This window comes from Bombus affinis, chromosome 14, assembly GCF_024516045.1.
Source record: "Bombus affinis isolate iyBomAffi1 chromosome 14, iyBomAffi1.2, whole genome shotgun sequence".
Taxonomy (NCBI): Eukaryota; Metazoa; Arthropoda; class Insecta; order Hymenoptera; family Apidae; genus Bombus; species Bombus affinis.
In genome coordinates, this window is record NC_066357.1 from 563228 (window position 1) to 574344 (window position 11117).

Here is an 11117-nt window from a genome sequence, read left to right on the forward strand (position 1 = left end):
ATGACTTTACACACACTAAATGGACAGATACGTATTAGCTTTCTCTCTAATACTAAATAAACTAATGTTTAGTATTTCACTAGGAACAGCTAGAAATAATAAAAAACAGATTATTGTGTGTACATAATGTACTTTTATTACAGCATAATATAAAATTTACACATTAAAGCTGGTCTTAGAAGAATGAATATCCCTATTTTATATTTTCCCTATTTCATAAAATTAAGAATGAAAGAATGAAAATTAAGAATGCGCAGGAAATATATCATAAAATGAAACGCTATTAGAATTAGAAAAAGATGTTTTAATTTATATACATTCTTACGGTTTCCATAATTTTAAAAGACCATCTTCGCTATATGAACATAAAAGATTCTGATGCGGATGATGCGTTAAACCTATAACATCTTTCTCATGTATCTGAAATATGGAAATAACAAAAAATACAGTAAAAAATAAATTATTAGAGTTTAAGAATAAAAATACTTACATTAAGTGTTCTTTCAAGCTTTCCTGATGATGTAGAAAAACAATAAAGCACAAGATCTTCACCAACACAGTAAATAAATTCGCCACGTGGACTTACAACAGTACATACGAAGTCACCTCCTTCTCGTTTTCCACTGGAGAATGATCTTACTATTTGCCCTTGCATATTCATAATTACAACTGTGTTTGAACGATTACACACAACGAAATGTTCTGGATTTCGTGGAAGGACATGTATGCTATTAACAGTTAAATCTGCAGCTCCTAGGGACTTATATGTACCTATACATTCTGTTGTTTTTAAACTCCAAACTTTTACAGTTCCATCTGATGATGCACTGATCAATATAAATAAAAATATTTAATAACTGCTTTACAAAAGAAAAGTAATTAAGAACTAATAAAATAGGTGTTATACCTTATTACGTTATGTCCATCTGGGGCAAAAACTACTTCATTTACAAAGGAAGCATGCCCTCGAAATTCTTTTAAAGTTTTTCCAGATTTAAGTCCATGTATCCTATATTAAAGTATTACACTAAATTACAATGTTAAAAATGAATTTTTCTATAATTATTGCTTTTATATACCTTATAGTAGTATCAAATGATGCAGATAAAATTTGGCTGTTATCTCTACTGAACTGAAGGCATGTAACACCTTTTGAATGTGCTTTTTCAAATCTTCTTAAACATTGTCCACTTTGAACTCTCCACACTTTTATTTTACCATCCTGTCCACCACCAGCTAACATTTCACTATCACGACTAAAAGCCATTGACAATACAGCTTGCTCCATCATCATAAAATTGTCTTGAGCTTGATATTTTAAATCTTTCCTGATTTTACCAGTTGTGAAATTCCATACTTCAATAAATCCATCAACAGAACCAGTAACTAAATACTGACCATCTGGTGAAAAACGTGCACATTCTACATGAGATTTTTGACCAAACTTAATCTGTTTTGAAAGTTGAGTAGGGTACTTCTCATCTTCTTGATCTCTCACTGCTGCTTTTCCTCTAAACAAGTCAATTGTAGTACCAGGTGGAAGTAAACCTTGATGTTGTTGCCATTTTAATGCTTGTCCCAATAATGCAAGTAATCTACTTGATGGTACAACTGATACTTCACCAGCAAGAGCTGTAGCTATGTAAGCTCTTCGTTTTTCTTTTGTACTTCCATCAGGATATGCTTCACGTGGATCAAAATACGAACGAGCAAGTAAATTTTCTGTGCCCAAAAAAAGGATATGATATTAAAAAAATATACATAAACAAAATAAAATTGTATTTAAATATAATACTTAATTTCTGTTAAATATATTTAATGTACCTAGATGTATATATCTTTCAGGTTCTTGTTGTTTCATCATAATCATGGGATCTGTTTGCCTCAATAATGATCGAGCTGCTCCTAATTCTCTTAATTCAATTAATTCTAAGACAACCTATAGAGTATTATCATAAATGTGAAGTTGATATTTATTAAAAATAATGCAAAAAATCTTTTTAGCTTAAAAATAAACCTGTTCGTATAAGTCAATAAGTTTCTTATCTGGCAATTTTAATGATTGTATAGCTTTTAATACTGTATCCCAATGTCCATTATTTATATCTGCTACAAAACCATCTACACTATCCACTGTATTCAATGATACACCTGTTTCTTCCTATAAACAAACAATTTTACTTTTGTTTTATACGTTTATTAACAAAATTCGTTGATATGATCCATCTGCTATAGAATATATTGTATAACAACGATAAATAGATACCTGTAATGTTTGTAATGTTTTGACAAGATTTGATTCTTTAAGATACTGTTGTATCAAACGAATTACGCTAAAATCAAACAATAACATATAAGTATTAAAAACACAAATATTCAAATTTTATTATACATAATTAATAATATAATAATTACTCTGCAGATTCAATTTCAATTGACATCTTTTACAATACTTAAAAAAAATGTACAGGAAAATAAATATTCCCACTTAATCACAATCAATCAAAATTAATAAAGAATGACAATCTCATAATCTCATGTAACATTATGTCGTCAAACGATACAATCCTACCACTATTGAGTTATAGTTATTTTTCCCATTTTTATCACTAGATTAAAGCAAATTTAAAAAGAACTGTCATTTCTTAGATTTATTAATTTTGATCCAATTTTATTAAGGAATCTTTACTACGATTTAGATATTTTTATTTAATAAGTTATTTTTAAAAGTATCGATACATCTACTATTTTTAAATATATATTTGATATTATATACTTGCAAATCAAAATTATTTGAATTATTATCAATTATAAATGTAATTTTTATTAATGAAATATTGATTATTATCATTTTCTTATAAATGACAATAGTTTGCACTATATCATTATGGAATAAATGTTTTACTATAGATATTCACTGCAACTTACTTCAAAACATTATACAGTAATCATGATAACAAGATTAAATAAATCTTTATTTTTCAGAAGTAACTTATAAAGAAATTTAATAAGAATGGTTTTACCACATATATTCAAATCTCGTATTTTTTACATACCAACCCATTCTTTCTTTGTTTACAGGTATGCATACATTCTTGATGAAACATTACATAGCCATATAATTCGGTCATAGTATATCCGAATGAAATTTACCAATTTGTAAAACAATGGAAAGAATATATCTATTAGTTATTATTCAATAAATTCAAAGTATATATATATATATATATATATATATATATATATATATTATCATAGTTATCTTAATCACATGTAATGCATTTTAAAATATTAGACTTCATTTTTGATGTAAAGAAATTAATCTTGTAAAGTGTATAATTCTGTATTACATTATTCGACTCTTATTCTAACCTAACAGTGCATTTTATCTTTTTATATATTATTCTTATTTATATGAAATATTTACATTATATTGTCGATCATTAAAAAATCATATAGCATTGGAACGCATATAATAACCCGATTATTAAAAAAATTGTTTTTTAATTAATCCAAGGTAAAACAGGATCATAGAACTTGAGTATTGAAAAGAGTTAGATATTATTAAGAAAAATTGTAAAACAAGATTATAAAACAAAATTGTAAGTAAAATCACTACACATTTTTATATCAGCAGTAAATTATGTAACAGTTACTCTTTTTTTACAAAAATCTTGACATTATGTTAATTTTTATAATGATACATTATTTAAAAATGATAAAATCTAATACATGGTTTAATATTACCAAACAAAAATTTGTTCATATATTGACATCTTTTGTCTTTAAATTAAATTGAAAAAGGAAGGAATAAATGTTCAACTTATCTGTTTAATGTAAAATATTTCAGTTTTGCTTAATTGTTATTTATGATCAGGTAGTACTAAAAGTTGTTTTGTATTGTTTTTATATTGTATTGTATTTTCTTTATTTATAGGTGTAAATCGTCTAGTATAAAAGTATCTAAATCTAACATGGTTCATCATAATCTTATAGAAAAGCGATACGATAACATAACTAAATCACCAAATGATAAAAGGGAATATAGAGGTCTATTGCTTTCTAATAAAATGAGAGTTTTACTCATTAGTGATCCTACAACAGATAAAAGTGCTGCTGCTTTGAATGTGAATATTGGTAAAATCATATATATAGTTATACTATTATTTTTTGAGTACAATATAATTGCTACCTTTATAGTTTTAAGCTATATTTAATTTTATATTATTTATCTTTATAGGTTATTTAAGTGAACCAGATGATTTACCAGGCCTAGCACATTTTTGTGAACATATGTTATTTCTGGGAACAGAAAAATATCCAAAGAAAAATGATTATAATAAATATTTGTCACAAAATGGTGGTACTTATAATGCATCAACTTATATGGATCATACACTTTATTATTTTGATGTACATGCAGAAAAATTGAAAGGTGCATTAGATCGTTTTGCACAATTTTTTATTGCACCACTCTTTACAGAAGCTTTAACTGAGTTAGAACTAAATGCTATCCATATGGAATGTAAAAAAAATTTAGCAAATGATACATGGCGCCTTGATCAATTAGATAGATCATCAGCTGATCCAAATCATCCTTTCTCAAAATTTGCTACTGGGAATAAGGAAACTTTAGATATAATCCCAAAGCAGAAAGGAATAAATGTACGGGAAAAATTACTTGAATTTCATAACAAATTTTATTCCTCTAACATTATGGCATTATCTGTATTTGGTAAAGGTAAGTAAAATATTTTATTTATTATTTGCTCCACTAAAACATATTTAATATGTATTATCTATTATTATCTATTAATATTATTATCTATTTATGCTTTTTTTATAAAATAAGAATTATTCTTATAAATTCTGTCCTATATTTAGAGAGTTTAGATGAACTTGAACAAATGGTAGTAGAGTTATTTTCTCAAGTGAAAAATAAAGATATTACAGTACCTACTTGGCCGGAACATCCTTTTAATTCAAAGCAACATTTTCAAAACAGGTGGTATATTGTTCCAATAAAAGACATTAGGAATTTGTATATTATATTTCCTATACCTGATTTGCGAAAACATTATAAATCAGCGGTAATAACTATATTTATATTATTTCTTAATATATTAATTTATTGTTTTTAATCGTATAATAAAAATACATCCACTTTTTAAAATTTTTTTAGCCTGCACATTATATTTCACATCTATTAGGACATGAAGGGGAAGGATCACTTTTATCTTTATTGAAAGCAAAAGGATGGTGTAATTCACTTGGTTCGGGTAAACGATTAGGTGCTAGAGGTTTTAGTTTCTTTGCTGTTTTTGTTGATTTAACAGAAGAAGGCATTCAACATGTTGATGATATTGTCCTCTTAACGTTCCAATATATTAACATGCTAAACGAACATGGGCCAGTTGAGTGGATTTACAATGTAATTATTCATAAATCAATTATTATGTAATACAGATTTAAATATTAACACTTCACCGTCGGAGAAGCTAATGTACTTATATCTTAGTTCGCAGCAGGAAAATTCAATTACATACACGAGTTACAATGTTAATTATGATTTTTATATTTTAAAATATATATTTGCAAATTTGCCAAAACAATAGCCATAAAGTTACAGATATAAAGAGATAATAAACAACATAAAGTATTTGCTAATAAAGAAAATACTATGTATTCCGTTGGTGAAGTGTTATCATGAATATATAAATATTTAATAAATTTAATAAAATAGCTGTTTTGTTCTGAAGGAATATAGAGACATCGCAAATATAAATTTTCGATTCAAGGAAAAAGGTTATCCTTGTGATTATGTCAGTGGTATAGCACAGATATTATATGATTACCCAATGGAAGAAATTTTAATAGCGGAACATCTTTTTCCATTGTGGAAACCAGATTTAATCACATGGGTAATGGAATATTTGAAACCAGAAAATGTTAGAATTCATGTAGTTGCAAAGTTATATGAAAATATAGCTGACGAAACTGAAAAATGGTATGGTGTTAAATTTAAAAAAGAAAAGATACCACAAAATATAATAAGTAAATGGATTAACGCTGGTTTAAATTCGGATTTACAATTGCCACCAAAGAATGAGTTCATACCAGAAAAATTTGATATAAAACCAGCAGCAAGTACTGTGAGTAAATATTTGTGTAAACATTTCTATATGTAAGTACATATATGTATATATGCATACTATAACAAAACAATTTCATTTTTATTCTCTCTAGATATCTAAATTTCCAGTAATTATTGAAGACACTCCACTAATAAGATTATGGTTTAAACAAGATGATGAATTTCTTATACCCAGAGCTAATTTATTTATCGATTTTGTCAGGTAAAATATAAGTAAACTGTGTTGTCTACTTAATTCAGATTTATATTAAGGATGTTGTTATACTTAAATATGATTCATTTTGCTTACAGTCCACTAGCATACATGGATCCTCTTAGTTGTAATCTAACATATATATTTGTATTATTATTTCGTGATGCTCTAAATGAATATGCATATGCCGCCGACATTGTTGGTCTTAAATGGGAGCTCACTAATAGTAAATATGGAATGACAGTAAGTAAAAACTACTATAAGTACATAATATATATAAATTTCATTTTTAATATCATACAGTATATATTTTTTAGCTGGGAATTGTTGGCTACGATGATAAACTACACGTGTTATTGAATAAAATTATTGATAAAATGATTAATTTTAAAGTTGATCCAAAACGATTTGAGATTTGGAAAGAAAATGTATGTGTTACTTAAATTTTTATGTATACTACTATGTTATTATTAATTTTCATCTTAATTCTAGTATATTAGAAGCTTGAAAAATTATAAAGCTGAACAGCCATATCAGCATGCAGTTTATTATCTTGCTGTTTTGTTATCAGAGCAAATTTGGATGAAGGATGAATTACTAAATGCTACGTCACGTAAGTCTATGCAAAAAAATTAGACATTTGATTGATAAATAAATAGATAAGAAATATTCATTATAAATTTTAGAATTTATTAATTATGTTTAATATAATTTGTATAATTTCATTTGTATGTAGATTTAACAGTTGAAAGAGTACAAAATTTCATCCCACAATTTTTGAGCAAAATACATATGGAATGTTTAATGCATGGTAATATAACAATGTCAGAAGCTATTGAAACTGCAAAGTCAATAGAATCAAAATTATCAAATGCAGTTCCTCATATAGTACCACTTCTATCTAGACAGTTAATTTTACATCGTGAAATCAAATTAGAAGATGGTAAGTACATTTAACTTTTTATATTAAAAGTTTTTAAATAATATTTGTAGAAAAAGGGAAAGAAAAATTAATATTTTTCCTATATATATTTTCTAGGTTGTCATTTTTTATTTGAAGTAAAAACTAAATTTCATAGTAATTCATGTACGCAAGTTTATTATCAAACTGGTTTACAATCAACAGAATCAAATATGCTTCTAGAACTTTTGGCACAGATTTTATCAGAACCTTGTTTTACCACGTTAAGAACTAAAGAACAATTGGGATATATAGTGTTTAGTGGAGTTCGAAGAACAAATGATGCACAAGGTTTAAGAATTATAGTTCAAAGTGATAGACATCCTAAATATGTTGAACAGAGAATTAATGCATTTTTAAATTCTATGTTGGTTAGTAATTAGAATTTAGATATTATTAGATATATTTGTTTTTAAAATTTGCATTTAAAGTTAATTTATTTCAGCAATATATACCATCAATGACAAAAGAAGAATTTAATGCACATAAAGAATCACTAGCAATACGACGACTTGAAAAACCTAAACAAATGACTACTTTATCTGCCATATTTTGGAGTGAAATTATATCACAACAATATAATTTCGATAGAGCAAATATCGAAGTTGCATATTTAAAAACTATAACACAGGAACAAATACTAAAGTTTTATAAAGTATGCATATAATGATTGCATCACTTAGACTAACATCACTTAGACATAACAAGTGTATTAAATTTAAACGTTTTTCATTTGTAGGAAATATTTCAAAGTGACAATCAACGTAAATTATCAGTACATGTACTTTCGACACTAAAAGATGTAAAATTAGAAGATGAAAATGTAATGGAATCTAATGAATACATTTCATCAGATGGAACAAATAATATTGAACCAAAAAAAATTGATGATATCATATCATTTAAAATTAGTCAGTGTTTGTATCCATTGTTGAAGCCATTCAGTGATATACCAAGAAAAGGCGCACACTCATCAAAATTATGAAGTGCTTAATAATAACTGTGAATATGTGTTTTAATTATGTCATTGCACCTGCAGATTGTAGTAAATATCAGGTAAATGAATGATTTTAACATACTCTGTTATATAAAAAAACAATGTTTAAAATATTAAATAATCATTTAAGATATTAATTTTATAAATGCTGATGGATATAAAAATAAAAGAGTAACTATAAAAAGTAGAAAGCAGTTGTAGTAAATGATAAGTAACTACATCACATATGTAATAAAGTCTATATTCAAATATACTCTATCAATAGTCCATAAGCATTTAAGTGAGTACTTAATAGATTAAAAAATACAAGTAGTTGTTTTATTATACGTCAAAATTTCTGTATACTCATAAAATTTTGTAAAAATAAATACGTAACTACTTCGAAGAAGAACCTCAACTACAGGACCTTATACCAACTAGTAGATAAGCTAAATAAACCTTTTTTAGTCTATTACTTTCACTAAGTGCCCCTCGCCTCAACGCTTAAACAGCTCGTAAATCAGTGAAAAGCTAACAAATCAGAAAACAGTTGATAATTTTTAAGAATGCGAGAATAGTTACAGCAATAATGGCACCATACATTTGGACAGATCTTACTTAACACAGTTAAGATCAGAGAACAAATAAGATTGCTCATGCCCATTGTCCTAGTTGTTCCACAGTGCAAGTGCTGCACCATGTGGTTAAATGCTGAAGGTGTTCCACGCTAGCATATGCAAGAACCTATAAAGTTAGAGATCTACCCTATTTGGTTCCACGCTAGCATACAAGAACATATTTAGTCTAATCACAAGTAGAGCCTATTTCATCGTACGATTCTATAGAAAAGTTCATACTTTTCTTTCCGAGATAAAAAGTATGAGAATAACAAAATCTTACAATAATTAGACTTAGGTGCCATAGAAAGTAAAATTAATTGTTTATTATATTTCTTTTTAGAAAGGAAAAGGAAATCTTTACTTTCAAATGATAATATATTCTCTATACACAACAGCTTTTTAGGTTTAACATTAAATTCACTTTCCTTATGATAATATTTTTGTTATAAAACCTGAATTTCACTTCAATAGTAATTTCAGTAGTTGTTTGGCTGCAAGTAATATTTCTAAGTGATGTATCTGTTTTGCATGTGTGTTCATTCATAAAGATGATAAAAAAGAGGTATAAACTAACTACAAACGAGATTTGATGTCATGGCTATGTAATTTTTATAATGCACGATTTTTATCCATTTTATTTTTATTATTGAGTAAAACTTATTAATTCTCTGAATTTTAATCTATAGAGGATTGGAATACATATTGACCCAATCGATTCGTGAAGGCAAGTGAAACTCGCCTGCGATTTGTAATAATAATAATGCCATAGCTCCTCGAGTAGAATCCTCGGCGATCCGCTTGATTTCTCCCTACGGAAGCAATTAGCATTGGATCCATATCCCGCCTATCGTGTTTATGCCTTGTTCTATACTGACAACCGGGTGCAATAGTCTTCATCCCGGCTACAACCAAGGACACGCCGCGCCATCTCATCCCTCTTCGACTACGATCGAGGGGACGACAGTCTATGTATACGCATACTAATTCAAAAGCGAAACCTTTTCACTTTTGACTTTTTCTAAATTAATCTTTTGCTAATATATTTGTGAGATTTTTTTTAATAAAATGAGAACAAACACGATATAATTTGAATTAAATTTACTTATTGATATGTATTTAATTATCATTTATAAAGTAAACAAATATGCTCCAAATCGTATCATATTTAGTGTAATTTTAATCAAGAAAACGTAACAAACATGTCAGTAAAAATTTCATTCATCACAAATCAAACATAAGAAAGTTTAATTTTTGAGTTAAAAAAGGTTCAACTTATCGCAAGCCTTTGTATGTGCTGAACGTTTCGACTCAGTGTCTCTTTCACTTTCATTCTTCTTGTCCTGTTTTAAGTTCAGCTCATCTAAAATCGAAGTTTTCGGAAATAGACTCGTTTCCACTTTCTAGGTCTTCAAAATAACTCCTTCCTTGGATTGTCAAAAGACTGTCAGCTATGCATCGGGCTTCTAAGCTCGATCCTCGCTTATAAACAAAAAATAAACGACACCAATACTGACGTATATGTTATCGCAAACGCACAACTATAACCAGAATTGACTGTAGTGGTATCGGCAAATTTTTACAAATACAGTCGCTTATAAAATTATCTATTATTATTATAGATCGCTATTTGAACACTTATTGTCTACGTTTATATTTGTTCCATTTACAATTCGGTACAGCACAGGATCACAATATATCGAAAGATTACTATAAAATTATATTGAAAGTTTACTTGCAAAATTAGTTACGAAGTTTACTTACAAAGTATTATAAAATTATAAAAATTTCACTTATGTACTTTCACCATTTGTTACCTAGTGTTATTTTGAGATTGTTTTTACTACTTGATATCAGCACCCTGTAGTGAACAATATAGGAGACTTTCTGTCCTCATATCTAGGCTTACTCCTACTACAAGAATGTCAGATCAGGATCTGTATATATATATATATATATATATAAGACCTAATGCTCTGTTTTACTCTATATATCAGGACGAATGTTAGAGAAATGGCATATACCCACGTATCAGATCTACTCAACTCTGTACATATATGCATATATTCAAATATCATATCGCTTTCTTTAATAAATATATTATTTCTTAAAATAGATGTTGTTATATATTCTTTCTTACTAGATGTCGTTACAAATTCTATTTTCAGTATTATATTTTGAACAGTTTAGATGGCGTTAAAAACGCATTACGAAAT

General features: G+C 27.3%; 2 protein-coding genes and 1 long non-coding RNA gene across 7 annotated transcripts; 1 reads left to right on the forward strand and 2 right to left on the reverse strand.

The window, feature by feature from the left end:
- Positions 1–110: 110 nt before the first annotated feature.
- Positions 111–2583, reverse strand: LOC126924125 (WD40 repeat-containing protein SMU1). Its single transcript, XM_050738278.1, has 8 exons — positions 2416–2583; positions 2267–2333; positions 2018–2161; positions 1825–1939; positions 1080–1722; positions 908–1009; positions 491–827; positions 111–420 (listed from the first exon to the last, which is right to left on the reverse strand). Exons 1-8 carry the CDS (start codon positions 2439–2441, stop codon positions 322–324), a joined length of 1533 nt encoding a protein of 510 aa, XP_050594235.1. The 5' UTR covers positions 2442–2583; the 3' UTR covers positions 111–321.
- Positions 2584–2937: 354 nt separating this feature from the next.
- LOC126924114 (insulin-degrading enzyme) lies at positions 2938–8696 on the forward strand. 4 transcript variants are annotated; one of them, XM_050738240.1, is made up of 14 exons: positions 2938–3081; positions 3938–4137; positions 4241–4741; positions 4885–5090; positions 5183–5431; positions 5760–6152; positions 6247–6356; positions 6446–6590; positions 6665–6775; positions 6840–6960; positions 7084–7290; positions 7387–7679; positions 7754–7963; positions 8048–8696. In XM_050738240.1, exons 1-14 carry the CDS (start codon positions 3014–3016, stop codon positions 8291–8293), a joined length of 3060 nt encoding a protein of 1019 aa, XP_050594197.1. In that variant the 5' UTR covers positions 2938–3013; the 3' UTR covers positions 8294–8696. The 4 variants fall into 4 exon arrangements, with proteins under 4 accessions (XP_050594197.1, XP_050594199.1, XP_050594198.1 ...); XM_050738242.1 differs by lacking the exon at positions 2938–3081 and adding an exon at positions 3296–3602; XM_050738241.1 differs by lacking the exon at positions 2938–3081 and adding an exon at positions 3855–3877.
- A 1291-nt stretch (positions 8697–9987) lies between these two features.
- LOC126924153 (uncharacterized) lies at positions 9988–11078 on the reverse strand. Of its 2 annotated transcripts, none has more exons than XR_007713433.1 (2): positions 10695–11078; positions 9988–10611 (listed from the first exon to the last, which is right to left on the reverse strand). It is a non-coding gene; the product is annotated as an uncharacterized LOC126924153 (long non-coding RNA). The 2 variants fall into 2 exon arrangements; XR_007713434.1 differs by having other exon boundaries at positions 10719–10985.
- Positions 11079–11117: the final 39 nt, after the last annotated feature.

Bases quoted from the DNA above. Each gene is read 5' to 3' on its own strand.
- LOC126924125 (XM_050738278.1), bottom strand. From the start codon at position 2,441: ATGTCAATTGAAATTGAATCTGCAGA. The intron at 2,334-2,415 runs GTAATTATTATA...GTTTGATTTTAG, and splicing joins ATTGAAATTGAATCTGCAGA to CGTAATTCGTTTGATACAAC. The intron at 1,940-2,017 runs GTTTATTTTTAA...AATACTCTATAG, and splicing joins TTATTGACTTATACGAACAG to GTTGTCTTAGAATTAATTGA.
- LOC126924114 (XM_050738240.1), top strand. From the start codon at position 3,014: ATGGTTTTACCACATATATTCAAATCTCGTATTTTTTACATACCAACC. The intron at 4,742-4,884 runs GTAAGTAAAATA...TCCTATATTTAG, and splicing joins ATTATCTGTATTTGGTAAAG to AGAGTTTAGATGAACTTGAA. The intron at 7,964-8,047 runs GTATGCATATAA...TTTCATTTGTAG, and splicing joins AAATACTAAAGTTTTATAAA to GAAATATTTCAAAGTGACAA.